Source organism: Podarcis filfolensis (assembly GCF_964270895.1).
Source record: "Podarcis filfolensis genome assembly, chromosome: 9".
In the NCBI taxonomy this organism is placed as follows: domain Eukaryota; kingdom Metazoa; phylum Chordata; class Lepidosauria; order Squamata; family Lacertidae; genus Podarcis; species Podarcis filfolensis.
The window spans coordinates 59,133,543-59,150,160 of NC_139610.1; the positions used below are offsets into that span (position 1 = coordinate 59,133,543).

The 16,618-nt window shown below is 42.3% G+C and overlaps 1 protein-coding gene across 3 annotated transcripts in view; it reads left to right on the forward strand.

Annotated features, from left to right (window-relative positions):
• The window catches only part of UNC5C (unc-5 netrin receptor C), a 312,921-nt gene extending 304,168 nt beyond the window's left edge, over positions 1-8,753 (forward strand). For all 3 annotated transcript variants that reach the window (XM_083571132.1, XM_083571131.1, XM_083571133.1), the window contains 2 exons: positions 1,887-2,065; positions 3,228-8,753. In XM_083571132.1, coding sequence (XP_083427258.1) covers positions 1,887-2,065; positions 3,228-3,393 — 345 coding nt within the window. In that variant the 3' untranslated portion in view covers positions 3,394-8,753. The remainder of the gene's footprint in view (positions 1-1,886; positions 2,066-3,227) is intronic.
• Positions 8,754-16,618: the final 7,865 nt, after the last annotated feature.

A 16,618-nucleotide genomic window follows, 5' to 3' on the forward strand; every position in this document is an offset into this window, starting at 1 on the left:
AATTGGAGGATGTGGGCCAAAAGTTGCCATCTGTGGGTGATCTTTGGCCCATACCTCCCAATCCTCCCCCCCCCCCCCATCATTTATTTTTCTCCACCCCATTGGAATTAATGGAATATTTTGTTTTTATGGGGGATTTGTTCTAATGAGGGGAAAGCCACTCCCTCTTATGTGTCATCCATGGGTCATCAGAATTTTATCCAAACTTCCCCTCTCTTAAAATCAGTTGTATGGAATGGAATGGAATAGCCTAATTCTGCTAAATTGCATTGGTCCAGCATTAAGATGCTTGTGCAAAGCATTCGTCAGCCAGAGAAGGCAGTCATTCTTGGATTTCAATCTGAGTGGGAGAAGAATTTGAGGCTTTTAGAAACTCACCTCTCCTTTGAAGCATATTTTTATGAGTCCCCGAAGTTCTCATCTGAGCTTGGCTTCAGTGACCTTCCCCAACATCCTCAGTGTATAGAACAGGTGAAACTATATTTAAGATGAAGCTTCTGAAAAAAACGCTTACCACCATCTATGCTAACTTGAAAAACTTTGCACCCTGCATTTTCTTGTTATGGTGAGTTCTATTTAAGCCCTGGAAAATGGCGTGATTTAAAGTGGTTCTATTTGTGGCAATGCATTGTGGAGAGCCAGTTACCTTATAGCTGGGAAGGCAGCTAGTTGAAATACAAAGAAATTGACATTTAAAGTGGGTCTTTTTATTGTTTTAGTTGTTCATAGACAAGGCTTGCTTTACTTTTCCAGTTGGCTGATGTGATGGCCAAATTAATTTCCTTTCTTCCGCTGCAGATGAAAGATCCTGAAATGATACGTTTTTATTCTTCCCATCTACTTTAAATGTCACACAGTTTAGGAGGGGGTGAGTGTGTGTGTAGCTTTAATGCAGGTTTTAACAATATATGTCTATCTCTGACTGTCAACCTTTTCTTCGAAGGAGATAGGCACTATTTCATATAATTTCATTTGATAGTGAATGCAGAGGGGAAAGTGTGCTGATCTGCGGGGGGGGGGGAGCAAGGCAGAGGTCAGAGTGTTAGTTCTGCTACTGAGTTGTTTATGTTTTCTTGGACGTGTTTTGACCTCAATTTCCCCATCTGCAAATCAGGGTAATCATGCTCTGTGAATTGATTTAGAATACAGATGAGGTGTGCTGCAAAGGAAGGCAACCCCAGTTTTATCAGGCTGCCCAACGATGTGTATCCATTATTATTTGCCTTTTTTCGGTTTGTCAGTATGGTTTGCCCAATGGCTCTGAAGCGCCTCCTCCACTGTGACATTTCTTCTTGCAGAAAGTAGTTTTCTTTTTAACAGGCTCGTTCAAAACGTATATCTTTCTTTGTGGATTTATACGGTTGACAATCACCTGCAGAGCTCTCGCCAATTTTGTCTAAAGACAAGCAGCGTCTGGAACGTACAATATTTAGGCCATTAGGCTTTTGCCTATTTGAAAAAGACATTTTGTAAAACTAGCGTGAAGCAACATGTAGCAGTTTTCTCTGATGTAATAGAGAGCAGTGCATCCCTAAGTTAAGGATGACAGGTGGTATAATCAATAATGAACTAAATGAATGGCTTGCCCAAGCATAAGAAGTTTTATGTGCATTTTTTTAAAAAAAATAGGTTGTTTTCCCACTAAAAACCCATCCAAAGTGGCTTGCAAAATGCTTTCATCAGTGTTCTTCCTATTTATTCCTTCTTTTTTTTACATTTGTATTCCACCTTTCTTCTGAGGAGCTCAAGACGGTGTACTTAGTTTTACTCCTCCCCTTTTCTATCCAGGAAACTATGCTTCACAGATTGCTTCTCTGTAGATAATAAGTTTATTTCCTCTGCTAATAATGCTGCCGTATCCTCTTCTCCTCTTCTCTAAAATGCAGGAACCTACTGGCATTGACTATCCACTCATGGACCCAGCAAACACCATCACCACCGTAGTAGGACCTTGTGCATTCAGTATCCCCCTCCCAATCCGACAGAAGCTTTGCAGCAGCCTAGATGCGCCTCAGACAAGAGGTCATGACTGGAGGATGCTGGCCCACAAACTGAAATTGGACAGGTGGGTAAGCATGCTGGCCACACAAGCTGTGCAATGTGGCAGAGGGTCGATAAATGGGTGCATGTGCTAGTGAGGCCTTGCACAATCCTTTGGGAAATTCTGAGATTCAGTCCTCCATTGAAATTTGCACAGATTTAGTCATCTCAAGGAAGCCAAGTATGGAATAAGGCTCCCTGGAACCAGTGAGGTGCTTGCATGCCCATCTTTGGATTAGACTTTGTGTCCTGTAATGCATGTGACAGAAGGTCATTGTTATGTACTGAGCTGAATAGGATCCAAAAGGCAGCAGTCTGATTGGTCCTAGAACAATAGGGTTCAGAATGCAACAGTCTGATTGGTCCTAGAACAATAGGGTCCAGAATGCAACAATCTGATTGGTCCACAGGAGCCACCCAATCCAGCTCCAGGTGGAAGTGAATCCACAACCTGATTGGCCTACAGGTGAATCCCAGAATTAGCCAATCACGTGGGGCCCATTGTGTATAAAGCAGACATTCTGGGGGAACTCCCATTCCTCCTCACCACTATGAGCTGAATAAAGAGAATGAAATCCACTCTCGACTCCAAGTATATTTCAGTCATAGTTGTTTTTGTGCTGACAATCAGAGAACATAGGGAATGCATGCCGTTTCAAAGCATGCTTACTAGTAGAGCAGCAACTAGGTGTTAGCAGAGTTATTGGTCATGCAAGTGGGGCAGAATGTGGTGCTTCTGCATGACAGCTAAAAGGAACAGGGATTTCATGTCCTTATAATAGCAGGTGTTGCTGGAAGGAAGTGGTTGTGCTGTGGGCTGTTGTCTACTCAGCTGCTGCATGCTTCCATAGTTAAGTCGCAGTTGCCCCAGCTTCGGTCCATGACACTTGCCAGTAAGTGGTAACTGTGGCTGAATGCTACATTCACAGACAGCTGCTGCACATGCAACTACGCATGACTGTATTGACACTGTAGACCAGGGATGGACAGTGGTCTTGCAGCTGTTGCTGGACTCCAACCCCCATCAGCTCCAGCCAGGATAGCCAATGATCAGTAATGATAGGAGCTGTAGTCCAGAAGCATCTCAAGGGTCACAGGTTCCGTAGCCTGTTGTTCAGCATCTACGTTGATAGTGTGGGGTCAGGTGAATGGGAATGCTCTTAACTGTAGTCATTGTCCCGCTACAGGTACCTCAATTATTTTGCTACAAAATCAAGTCCCACCGGTGTGATCTTAGACCTTTGGGAAGCTCAGAATTTCCCTGATGGGAACCTGAGCATGCTGGCCACAGTTCTGGAAGAGATGGGAAGACACGAGACATTCGTTTCACTGGCACCAGAAGGAAAGTACTGAAGCAACCTTAGGAGGAGAAGGAAGGAATGTTAACCACGTCGGCTGTGACTAACTCAAACCGAGCACCCCAGACCAATGCGTTCCAATGCAAGAGGCATTCCAGAGTGGGGGGAAAGACACAAAATCCTGACTTTTCACATGCATTCTCCTTGTACATTATCACAGGATTTAAAAGAAATCTCACAAAGTTGTTACCTTGATAATATAATTCAATCTAACATTCCTCTCAGCTTGGCTGTACACTGCTTGGTACAGGATTTTACAGTTTCCTAGGAAACGCTTTTTATTGCTATCCAGATATATGGATAAACTTTCTTAACAATCCCAGTTTCTATGAACATTGTTTACATCAAATCCTGGGCAGCGGGATGGAAAGGACTGTCCATGGCTCTCTTTTATATATATCTATATTTTCTTCTTCTTTTGTTGAAAGCCATTCTAGACCAAGCCATGGACAAAGCAGGGTTGTGGCTATTTCCAGATAAGTCAGTTCCTCACACCCATCTCAAATGCATTTCATGGTTGCAAATCTGTCCATCAGATGTCTTAAAATAATCCATCACCAGACTGCTTTCTGGATTGAGTTGTTAAGCCAGAGTTTTAAATTTGTGCATCTGGCAAGGAGATAATGTAGATTCTGAGCAGGAATGCAAGTACCTCTCCCTACCTTCCCCAGGGATGCCTGTGCCCCTTGGTGACTTAAACTGCAGGGATTTTCTCTCCCAACTCACAGTGTCCCCTGCCTCCATCATCAAAGTGTGGGTGTGTGGGTGTATGTGATATGCAATTTGGCGTGGTTTGGGGGAGAGAGAGAGAAACCCTACCAAAAAGGGGGGGAAAGAAAAAAAGAATTTGCTTGTATGGTTATTTACTGAATAGTATCTAGTGCAAGGAATATTATATTTCTTATTATTACTACTATTATTTTTGCTTTCCAGATTTATCCACAGCATTAATCATTTGAGCAATGGCAGCACCCACCCTGGAAGCTGTATGTGGCTGCCAAGGGTCTTCTAATCCCTTCTAATGGGAGCTTTCATCCTCTCTCTGTCCTTTTCTAGCTCTGTGGTTCCCCTCAAAACCAGTTCCAGTGAGCTGTTGAATGGGTTGCTATCAAACTGCAAGCCTTTCGCGCTGCAAACTTGCCTTTTCCATGTGGATTGTAATGCATTCATATTTATAACAGAGGCCAACCCATGTGGACCATTTTGCGCAAATGAGATATTTCACATGCAAGAAACATTGCAAGTTAATCTGCCCTTAATCATTTCAAGACGTTCTCTAGTGGTGTTGATGCTGGCTTCTCTTTCTGTTTGCCATAAACCAAAGTATCGTGCAAGTCAAGGGGGACTGGGTGAATTTGCAGTTTAACTGACCAATCCTAGGCATATCACCACTTTAACAATATTGGCTTCATATTCCTATGTTTATAGAGGAGTCCTTCCAGTTATTGGTCTCAATCCAAAGATGCATTTTATTTTATTTTTTAAAAAAGCTTTCCATGCAAGTTATTGGATGACAGTTTGGCTTGCATATACTCATTTATTTCTAAAGGTAGGGACAAATCTCAATGAATTGCTAAGTTTAAGGGCAGATAACTTGCTTGTGTGGCGTCTCGGACCTTTTAAAGTGGATTAAGTCTCAGCATAAACAATGGATTACTGTGAGTTCCATTGCACGGCAAGGAACTCTAAACAGAGTGTGCATCTGCAAGGCCCATCAGTGGGACTGATGTTGATTTCACGTAGAGGAGAAGTATCCTGCAGATGTGGCACCTTCACAGCGCAAATGAGAGATTGCTGACTTGGAGCAATGCTTTGCCTCAGGCCAAGGAAGTGACCATCTCAAAAACATGTAAATACCACCCCCTCTCAAATCACATGCACAGGCTTTTTTTTTTTTGAGGGACTAAAATCGACCAGTTAGTACCATTTTGTGGAAACAAATGTGAGATTCTCAAGAAAAGACTTTTTTACAAAATGAGAATGTCAGAGTTTTCCATCCTATAGCCTCAGTGATCCAGGACAGTGATGGAGCAGAATTCAGTTCTCAGTTACACGCAGTGGCCTTTTACAAACCTTGTAATCTCCCTGCATCCCATTTTAAATGAACACCCTGGGGTCAGTGAAGCACTGTTGTGTCCTCAAGTTAGAATAGCAAGGGCAGAATCGTCCCTTTCATTTTGATTTCTTAGTTTCTTTTCCCATGCCGTACTTGTTCTCAGAATTGTTTGTCAGATGAGTTCATTTTCTTTGTTGCTCTGTGCAAGGATGTGTTTTCAGTCCATGCTCCCTGTCAGCTGCTTTGAAGTGTTAGGACACCTGTTGCCTGTTGACAAATGAAATTGGTGGTGGTTCAGTTGGGGCCCATCCGTAATAAGAAGAGGGTCTTCTCTGCAAAAACAGGGTGTCCCTCTTTGGCTTCTGTTTATAACTTTCCCTGCCTCTCTCTTCCTGTATTAGAAGAGCTCTCTTACCATCCCCACTTGCCTGAGGCCTCAGTCCGGCCAGCTGATATTCAGATAAGCATGATTTTATTTCTCTGAAGGTAACTGGAAATGCCACTGGTTAACACACAAGGTGGATTTTGCCTGACCTTTTCCCCATTTTGACATTTCCACAGGCTTTTATGTTCCGTCCAGTGACCGTGTTTTTATTAAACACAGAGCAGCGTTCATAAAAACCTTTCACGTTAGGAAAGTAGTTGGCCTTCAGCCTTTGACTGTCAAAAGCAAGGTACAGGTTTTGGCTGGGTTTGTGGTGGACACAGGGCGCCTTTCAAAATGTGGTCAGGATTTGGTCTGGAATGCTCTAGCCGAACTTTTTGAGTGACTCTGGATCCAGCGTGCTGCCTTCTGGACTAAGTTGTTCTTTGTATTCAGAGACAGCCTCTGCTTGACTGTCAGAAAATCAGATGCAGGAGCTTTTTGAAGTAAAAAGTCCTTTGCTGTATGGCTTTTTCTACCTGGTATTTTAAAGGGAAATCTGTACCACCACTGTAGAGGCATAACACAGACCCTCCAAGTGTCCCTGTTTTACAGGGACAGTCCTGGATTTACAGAAGCTGTCCCGGTTTCTGATCCCAGAATGTCCCGCTTTTCCTTAGAGCACCCCTATTTTCATAGGAGAAATGTTGGAGGGTATGGAGTTATGCGACCCTCGAGCCAAGGAGATATGCAACTATGCAACCTTTAGAAGACATCTAAAGGCAGCTCTGTATAGGGATTTTTAAAAAATGTTTAATGTTTTCTTATGTTGGAAGCCACCCACTGGGTGGGGCAACCCAGTCAGATGGGCGGGGTATTAGTAGTAGTGTTAAATAGGACATCCCAATTTTCATTGGATAAATGTTGGAGGGTATGATAACACAGTGCTGTGGAGTACAAGCAAAGAGAGAGAACAGAACATAATGGCAACAATATTTAATTGCAATGATAACAATTTAATGGTAATGGCAAAGTTGTGTTCAGCATAATTTCCTGTTCTTTCCCCTAACACCTCTTTCCATTCTCCCTCGAGGTTTCACTTCCTATTTTTCATTTACATTTCCCCCCACCCCCACCAGGGGAGATTCTGTTACCTCAGTCTCACTAACCCCACTCTACCCCAAAGTTCAGTAAGGGAAACGAAAACATTTTGCAAGAACAATGTACAATCATTAAGTAGGCTTGGTAGCTTTTAGAATTATATTGTTGTCTCCAAGGCCTTCTGCATATATTTTTTCACGTACAAATGAATACCCTCTGTATCCTCCTTTGTTGAACATGTTCCAATATCAAAAATTGGCTTTTGGAGCATAAAATGCTACTTTTATTTTCAAGGCATTGAAATCTTTTGAGAAAGAGGCTATCTGTGCTCATCTTTGGGAAGAAAAAATATTTTGCACGTACATTGGTGTTTCATTATCCCATCTTTCTCAAAGTGTTCTTTCTGAGGTGTGAAAGATGCGTGATGCCCTGATGGGGTTTTTTTATTCTTATTCTGAAAAGCCCTGGAAAAAGACAATGTGTGTGTATTATTTAGGACAGCCTCTCCTAAGCTGGTTCCACTTCCGTTCAGTTCCATCCACTGTGTCTGATAGACAGGGATACTGAAAGTTTCTGGTCTGAAAATTTGGAGTGCATCAACTTAGGAAAGGCTGATTTAGGGAGAGGTTCATTGGTATAATACATGTTTGGCATGCATAAGGTCTAGGGTTCAGTCCCTGACATCCTTTGTGAGGGTTGGAAAACCCCAGAAAGCCATTGCCAGCCAGCAAAAACAGTGATGAGTTGAATAGGTGAATGGTAAAACTTGATAAAAGTCAGCTTTCGGTGTTTCTAAAAACAGTGTGATGCTTGTTCCATCATATTCATATTTATGAGACAGGAGTAAAAAATCCTGGCTGAAATTGTGTCGGGTAGGTGGGTGATAATAAGGCGGCGGGGGGGGGGGGAGAGAATACCTTTTAAGAAAAGTAGAACAGTTCCTAATCATTATTCCTTGAAAGTAGTCTTCAGGTTGTTCTTGGCTATTTTTTTCTGCTCCTAACTTGGCCTGTTCACTCCTGTCAGTGCATTGCTTGCTAATTTCTGCAGCCTCTAGATTGGATGAGCATCAGCTGCTGAGGTCTCTGTGACCTCCAGGCTCACACCTGCATGGTTCAGGTGAGTAGAGAACTCCTTGATTGAAAGTTACCAATTTAGAAATCAAAGCCAGCCAGCTGTTCCTAGAGAGAGGACTGGGAAACAAGGTGTGCCACCTATTCAGTGCAAGAAAGGAAAAGCCCAACTTTCCCCTACGCTTTGTGGTTATTACAAGCCTCGTTGAATTCCCAGGTAGGTGTGCATAGGATTGCAACTTTAGTTAGCTTACTCCTTCCCTAGGAACAAGTGAGCTGTAGCTGCTGTGTGGGATGTCATGATTATTACAAAGTCTCTGTGTTATTAATGGTGTGCTAGAGAGCTCTTCATAATGCCTTTCTTTTAAAAGTTTTTAAGGATTTCATCTGGCCATTTCAACCTCTCTGAGAAGGTGGAGGAAGGAGTTCTAGGGTCCTAGTTCTTGTTTTGTGACTATCAGAAGTGAACTGTTAGTGTTAGTGCCATTCCTCATTTCAGCTGCCCCCACTTAACCCCCTTTCATTACACTGATTTGTGAGTCTTCTGGAAGGATTTTAGGCTGTGCCATTTTGCTGTGCAAAGGGGAGTGCTTTTCTAGTCTTCTACTATTACAGGGAAGGAAGGGAAGCTCAGAAAATTGTGTTCACAGATTTGGTCTTCTGAAAATAATGTTGGGATTTTGATGTGGATACACGCTTTATCTAACGTTTCCTATGTCCCACCCCCCCCATGGAGACAAATCTCTATGTAGTCATAGAATCATAGAGTTGGAAGAGACCACAAGGGCCATTGAGTCCAACCCCCTGCCAAGCAGGAAACTAGTCAAATATGTGTGGACTCCCAACTCTCACTGGCCTTACCAACATGGTCAGTGGCCAGGTATGTTGGGGGCTGCATTATAGATGGGGAAGACTGGCTTGTGTAAAATTGTCAGGAAACTGTTTTCAGCCATATAGGTTGAAAAGAGACACACAAAATGGCTTCCCAACCTCTGTATTTGCTATGAACCTATATATGAACATATACATATAAATGTATATGGGTGTGTGGGTGTTTTCACACACACTGGTTAAATCATGTCTTGTATGAGGCAGCCCGGAAGAGAGTAGTTCTGGGAAAAACGGAGAATGGTAGAGAAGCTTTGAGAAAACCAGAATCCTTTGGCTGCGTTTCTAAATGCTTGTTCTCGCTGCCATCTAGTGGCAGCATACACAATCTGAATATGTTGCATTTTATGTTTTGCTTGTTTTTCAAACTAGTAAAAAATACTTTTTTATATTGGGAATGAATGTAATTTCTTTTCTTTCTTTCTTTTAAAATAACCAGACTTAGAGCTAGTACAGAGTACAGGATAAGAGCTTGGCAAACTGCATTTATGGGGAATTTAATATTAGTCAGCAAAGGAATCCAACCTAGAGAGAAGGCACATTTTTAAATAAATCAAAAAAATGCTAAGCTTCCACAATTGTTACAGTCTTTTTAGTTCCATTTAAAGGAATTGCTTATTTTTCCTATTAGCCTCTTATAATTTTGCAGATTTGTGTATTGTATACAGCTACTCATGACATGTCAGCTGCTAGTAATATAAGTAAAATATATAAATTTATATATACATATACATCTATATAAAAGTACCTAGAGATGTTAAGAACTGTTTTACTTCTTTATTTTAAAAATCCTATAAGGAAGAGTTGTTTTAGCTTATTTGCAATTTTCTTGTAGCATTTTCCTTGACAAATCACATGTCAGAATACTCTTAATATAGCACATTCTAAATAGTTTAAACAGATCAACCTTGGAATGGCCTCAGCTCATTCCTAGGGTGCTTAGATGTTCTGCAGTCTCTGCAATGGACTTTCTTCTTTCCAATGTAGTAGTTGCAAGTGGCCCTTTCATTTCTCTATATGAGATTCCCGTGTATTTATTTTGACTATTTTATCATTTGAATAATGTCTGAGGGATCATCATACACTTCTGTTTCCTTTGCTTGACATCTGGGGAAACCACTGGGTTCATTCACCCCCAACTCAGCAAGAAAGGATCCGACATACAGCTTAAAGGGGTTTAGTTCAAGTACTAACAGTCTCCATCATTTCTACAGTAAAGAGTAGTAACTTAGAAGTTGTCAATAGATGCAAAGCTGCTGTGAGCATCTCTGGATCAGGCTAGCATCTTTCCCCCATTCACTCCTTTTCTTCTTCTTCAATCTGAAAAACGTTTCATTGTTTTTGTAGTGCAGTCAAGGACTTGGGAGATAGTACCACACGTGACTTTTCATTTTGGTAATGAATGTAATTCTTGCCCTTTTCTTGCTTTCTTTTTCTTTAAGTCTGTACTGAGAGCCAGTGCAGCAGCAAGGGGCTTAAAGGCTGCAAGCTGCGAACCAGGGAAGACCCTAGTTTAAATCTTGCCACTCAACAGGAAGCTTGAAGCCCTTGCTCTCAGTTCCTCCACCTGTATTGTGGGCATAACAACCTGGCTGAACAATGCTTTGAATATGCAAATGCCCTATCAAATGCTGGGTAGCATTGTTCTCTTAGTTGTGGGAATAATCATATAACTGATGAGCAAGCAATAAATATAAAAGGCATGTGAGAGACACACACACACACAGCTGATTCTGGCTCAAGCGTTCAAGAAACTTTCAGAGGATTTTGAGGGTGTTTCTTTTTCCTTCTCCTCCTCCTCCTCTCTCTGTTCCAAAACTCAGCTAACAGTTTCTGAATGAGAAACCAAACCTCTATTCCCTCAAACTTTACCTCTGTTGAGGTAATCAGGTGTTTTATCTGATCAGGTGTTTTATCTGAAGGGAAATTCTACCTATGTTACTTATTTCCATATTGCCTTTAAGACGTTCGCCACAAAAAAACTCACACGATGGATGCTGGCATGGTTCCTGTAGCATTGCGGTGTTTGTTTTGAGTGATCAGGCTGCAAAAGCAGAAGGGTGAGTGAGCAGCTATGAGGTGCTTGAGTCCTCACCTGAGGCCTATCACTGCTTTGAGGAAATGGGGAAGGCTTTTGCTTCTTGTGTTGTGGAACACACTCTCTCTTATACTAAGGTAATATTCAAGGTTGGTTGGTGACGTTGTGGTTGTATGCCACTCCCTCCTTAGCAAGTAGTTGCTTGCATAGGGGGGAAAAAGTAGGACCAAGAGGTGTTCATTAGCAGAAGACAGTTGTGTGTCTGACTGATGACTCCTCTTTCAGGGTCATTCTCCCAAGGTGGCTGGTTATAATGTAAATCTTCATGTAAGCTGATGGTTTGGACTAACGTGAGTAAATGGAATCGCTAACTCTTCATGTCTGCAGTGCATGAGGGGGTTCACAAGGCATAAGTTAAGAGATGGGCCATAACTTCAGAACAATGGTTGATCTTCCACCAAGACATGAAAAGAGCTTAGCAACTTGTGTACAACTCATTGGTATTATAGTTTACTCTTTTTCACGGAGAAAGGAATTTAGCATTTTCTATGTCAGTGAAAATGTGCAGTGGTTTTAGCATCTGTTGCAGGTCAGAGATTTTCAGCCACCCCACTCCACCCCCTTTTTCCTAGAGGCCAAGTTAATTGTATGATGGGTGCAGTCTTGTTAGGCAAGGAAACCACAGAGGCGGCATCCTTATCTATTGATTTTGATTTTCTTTCCAGGTTTATGAAACCAAATGTCACTTCCTTTGGCAATTGCTTTTGAGACTGGTGGGAGTGGGATGTCTCATATTCTGGGATAAACCATTGTTGCATTGTTTAGCTGAGCTTGTGTGGTCCACACATGACTATTTCCACAGACTGGCTATAATATAAACCCAGGAGATTAGGGGAGGGAGGAAAATAATGCAACCGAGTAAACAAGATAATGCCGAGCAAAGCTGCACACAGTGCTCACATTCATTCTCCTCCTTGGTCTTTGCAAATCATCATTTCCAAAAATAAATCCCTAACCACACATCAGCTTCTAACCCCTCTTTCTGAGAGGGCACTGAACATAATCGGCACTAAGACATACGATTCTCCTGAGGCTCATATTATGGCATCTATGTATGTGACTTCCTTCGCTGAGCGATGCTCTTTCAACCTATTACTGAGCAGTAGCAGTAAGAAGACTTAGGCATTTGATACCTGCCTTAAGCACAGGCAAATACAACCTTGGCAGCAGGGTGGGAATGGGCAGGCGGAGTGGAAAGAACGGCTGTCTAGTCCAGGCTTGGAAGGAGAATTTTGTTTCTCAACTTTTTGCATCTCAGAGCTGAACCATAGCAGCGTTACTTAGTTTGTGCTGGGGGTGGTCTTTGTTTATTGTTTTGCTGATCAGCTATGGGAAAGTGTTTGGTTTGATCTCCCTTATTGCTGTATCTTCTATGCAATTCCTTTTTCTAAAGAATAACTAACAGAGCAAAGTGCTAGCCATTGCATTTCTTTGTATTGCTGTACAGTGGAAGTGTAGTTTACTAGTTCAGAGTGTGCCTCTGTCCCTTTCTCCCCGTTTTTTCTTCTGCCCTCCGTTTGTAAATGCCTGCATTTATGCTGTCAGCCTGACATGTACAAAGTGTAAGAAAGAATTTTTAAACAGGTTATAAATTATATTTATAAGCAAGTGGAAAAAAAAATCCTATGTGTCTTTTCATTTAGTGACCAGAGAAAGCATCTTCCGCTGCCTTTGTCTGCAGGAACATAACTTGTTTTCCTCTCCATCACTGGCGAAGAAACCTGTTGTTCACACACAAATATCTGCTTTAGCCTCGTTTCCAGCCTAAGGTCAATAACACACTTGCTGTTTTGCTGGTGGGCAGTGGTTTGACTTCACCCCCAAAGGTGCACTCCATTGTCTCTCAAGAAAGACAGATGCTAACATATTCAATTTCATATCCGCTATTTTAGGTTGCACAATAAATGGGTTTGGTGGTGTTGCGCAACAAATCTGCTTCTCAAAAATAAATAAATAAATCCCTGGACTTTTTGCAGCAAGAAAAGTGATGGGGAAAAAATGCACTGGAAAGTGTGGGAGAAAAATGGCTTGCTGAGACCCCATATAACCTCTCTGCAAGCAAACCAAATGTTGTGCTTTTCACCACCTTCCTCCCAAACTTGCTCAGAGCATTATTTTTTTTAAAAAACAAAATAAATAAATATCAAGTTGTGGCAAACACTGCCAGCTGTTGAATATGGTAATGATTAGTCAAGGCCTCAGGAACTTTTTCTCCAAAAATGTGCTATTAAATGTTCTTTTTTTCTCTCTCTCTATAAAACATTTAGTCCACAATACCGTATAGAGGTAACACATGAATAGATTACCACTGGGACCCAGAACATAAATGAAGAAGCTACCCCTTACAGAAAATCAAAGCAGTTGTGTCAACTTCTTTCACCCTTCCTCCCCCTGCCCTCCCAAACCTTCTGAGCTCACAAGACAATTAGGCATTTGTTTTTTCCGGTCACATCAGCCCTCTGGAGCCCCAAACACCACATACTCTTTTGTATCAGAAATCTTTCTGTAGCTTGAAAGACACCTGCTTTTTATGCATTCAAAATGTCTTGCTTTGTTCTGTTTAAATCAAAGGAGTATAAATCAGAGTTTAAAAGTAATTGTTTTGCCATGCTGTTTCCCAGTTGGCTTCCTCATTACAGTATTACAAAACTTCCATTTTTCACTTGGCGTCATTTAAATGCAGTAAAACACTGGAACTCAAGAGGCCCATTAGATACAGTGATGGCCCAGCCCCTGTGCATCGGGTGGCTCACTGCCAAATTCCTACAACACCTGGGCAGGAAGAAGCAATGGAAACAAGGGAGAAATGGAACCATGCTGCAGACAAAATGGCTTTCCAGTATGTGAACTGATCCCATTTACTCTCATAGGCCAGAGGCAGGGATCAAGTAGACTTCTTTATGTTTTGATTTGCTAGCATAAAGCTGCACAAACCACAAGAGGCAGCTTGTGGATCATTTTGCACAGGTCTGTGATTGATTGATCTATCTAGCCTATTATAGTGGGATCTCTCATCAGAGTTTTAAACCAGGGGTCAGCAAACATTTTCAGCAGGGGGCCGGTCCACTGTCCCTCAGACCTTGTGGGGGGCCGGACTATATTGGAGGGGGGGTAAACGAATTCCTATGCCCCACAAATAACCCAGAGATGCATTTTAAATAAAAGGACACAGTCTACTCATGTAAAAGCACGCTGATTCCCAGACCATTCGCAGGCTGGATTTAGAAGGCGATTGGGCTGGATCTGGCCCCCGGGCCTTAATTTGCCTATCTATGATTTAAACCAATACTCTATTGTTAATTTCACCATTGAGCACTTGAACAGGAGATGGCATTATTCTTGCATTGTATGAGTTGGACTAGATGACCCTTGGGGTCCTTCCAACTCTACAATTGTATGACTTATAAGCACTGCAGTGTGCACTGCTTCTAATCTCAAAGTAGTCAGCCATCTCCACAAATAGGAAGAAGCAGGATTTAGAGCTTCAACCCACCAGCCTCTGCCAGCATTGCCAATGGTCAGGGATGATGGGAGTTGTAGTCCACATCTGGAAGACAGCATGATGGCTATCCTTGCCTAGTGGTTTTACCTTTTAGGCACCAGTGCATGTTCTCTTGCAGAGAAAGGAGTTTGGTTATTTATTATATTTCTGAACTGCCCTTCATTCCAAGGATCACAGAGTGATTTATAATATAAAAAGCACAAAATAATAGCATAGTAACAATTTAAAAGGCCATAGATGGTTTAATGAGCCAAAGGATAATAGTGGCTCAGCACAGTCAGGGATGGGATTACAGGAAAGGGGGTGTCTAAAGCACACACATTTGTAGGTTTGCCGACTTGAGGGAGCAACCCTCAAGGAGTACAGTTTACAAATGATGGTCTCCTTTGAAAACACTTAGCTACATAGAAAGGAACCTTTATAGAGTTAGACCATTGGAGCATCTAGCTCAATATTGTCTACACGGGCTGACAGCAGCTCTGCAGCATTTCAGGCAGAAATATTTGCCAGCTCTACTTGCCAAAGTGAGGGATTGAACCTGCGACCTTTTGCATGCAAAGCAGATGTGCTACTACTGAGCTCCAGCTTCCCCCTATTTCTCACAAGGAGATACACAAATGACACAGCCCCCATTCCCCCTCACCCAGTATTTGCCTGCTTCATTGAAGAAAGTGCCTGTGTTCAAAACTGGTGTTCCTTTATGTTCTATGGCACCCCCAACACTCACAATGGACCACATTATAGACTACATCCTCACATTGATCTATAGGAGGAAATTCCTCCCCCAATGCAATGGGTGTTTTACATTATAATCAATAGCAGGATGCAGCCAAACCAATATGCCATTAACTGGGGATGATGATGAAGTGTGTTGCATTATTATAAAGCATTCAGATGGACAGGGTGCAAAAGCAAATGAGTATGCAAATATAAGATTGGTACACAGTACAAATCCGATGTCATTGTCTTGCACAGAAGAAATTGAGGTAGGTAATTAAACCCTGCTGATCAGGCATAACCTTAGGCATGGCTGAAAGTCGGCCTTTGGAGGCCAGTTGTGATGCTAGATTGGTGCCCTGCGCTGTCTTCAATCCCTTGAGGTTTGGCAGGGCAAGGGGAATCCTACATCATAACTCATTGCAACACTTTCCCTTGGGCTAAACAGAAAAGCAAGCAGGAAGGGCCAAAAAGGTCAGATAACCGGCTTCTGGGAAGAAAAAGGCAGCAGCTGTGGGATGCATGACATCCTACCACAAAAGTGCTGAAAATTGATTTGGCTCCAAATTATTTTTGACATTTTGGTTGGCCACTTTTTTGTCCACCCTCACACAAGTCCAAAACAGAGCTCACTTGTGGTCAAACCACCAAAGTGACTGGCAGAAATGAAATGCACATGCAATAAAATATAGATGTGAAGTGGAGGATAAAAATCAGAAGAGGCTTGTGGGAAGCAGCAATAAATTAAAGATGCGCATGCAAAACATCCACTTAAAACTGGTTCGGAATGCTTAAACCTTTAGCGATATAGCCCTGTCTCAATGCTAGCTTAACCCCAGCTTTCGCCTTTATTTTACACAAAACCAAACTGCCCTACATGGGGCAAAACACACTGTCTTCCCCAACTATATATAAATGACCTTGGCAAGTGGCTGGCCAAGATTATGGGAAGGAAACACTTGAAACCAGAGAACTCTTTGTGGCCAGCTTACCACTCAAGTTCCCGCAAGTAAATCTGGTAGTATTGGGGGAAAGTGCTTACAAAAGTTAGGGTTTTTTTTCCATTGGCAACTGACATGATGGATACAACTCTTCCCTTTGCACAGGTATAGAGCGGTATACAAATTTAATAAACCACCACCACCATTGAGATTTCACTTTCTACTCACCCACCATCCAGTTCAAGGGAACATTCTAGGCAGGCAAAAGCACTTGAAGTGTGGAGCCAGGACCATTGTAGGGTCCTGGGAAGGGAGGTATGGCATGTTGACAGTCCAGGGGATTCCTGGAGGACCACTTCTGGTCCCTGAACCTGACTCCAACTCCCACGGTCAGGAAAGATGGTAGCTGGAGTCCAACACCTTGAAGGCGACAGGATTCCATACCTGCCATTTTCGACTCTCCTGTGCCAAACCAGTTCT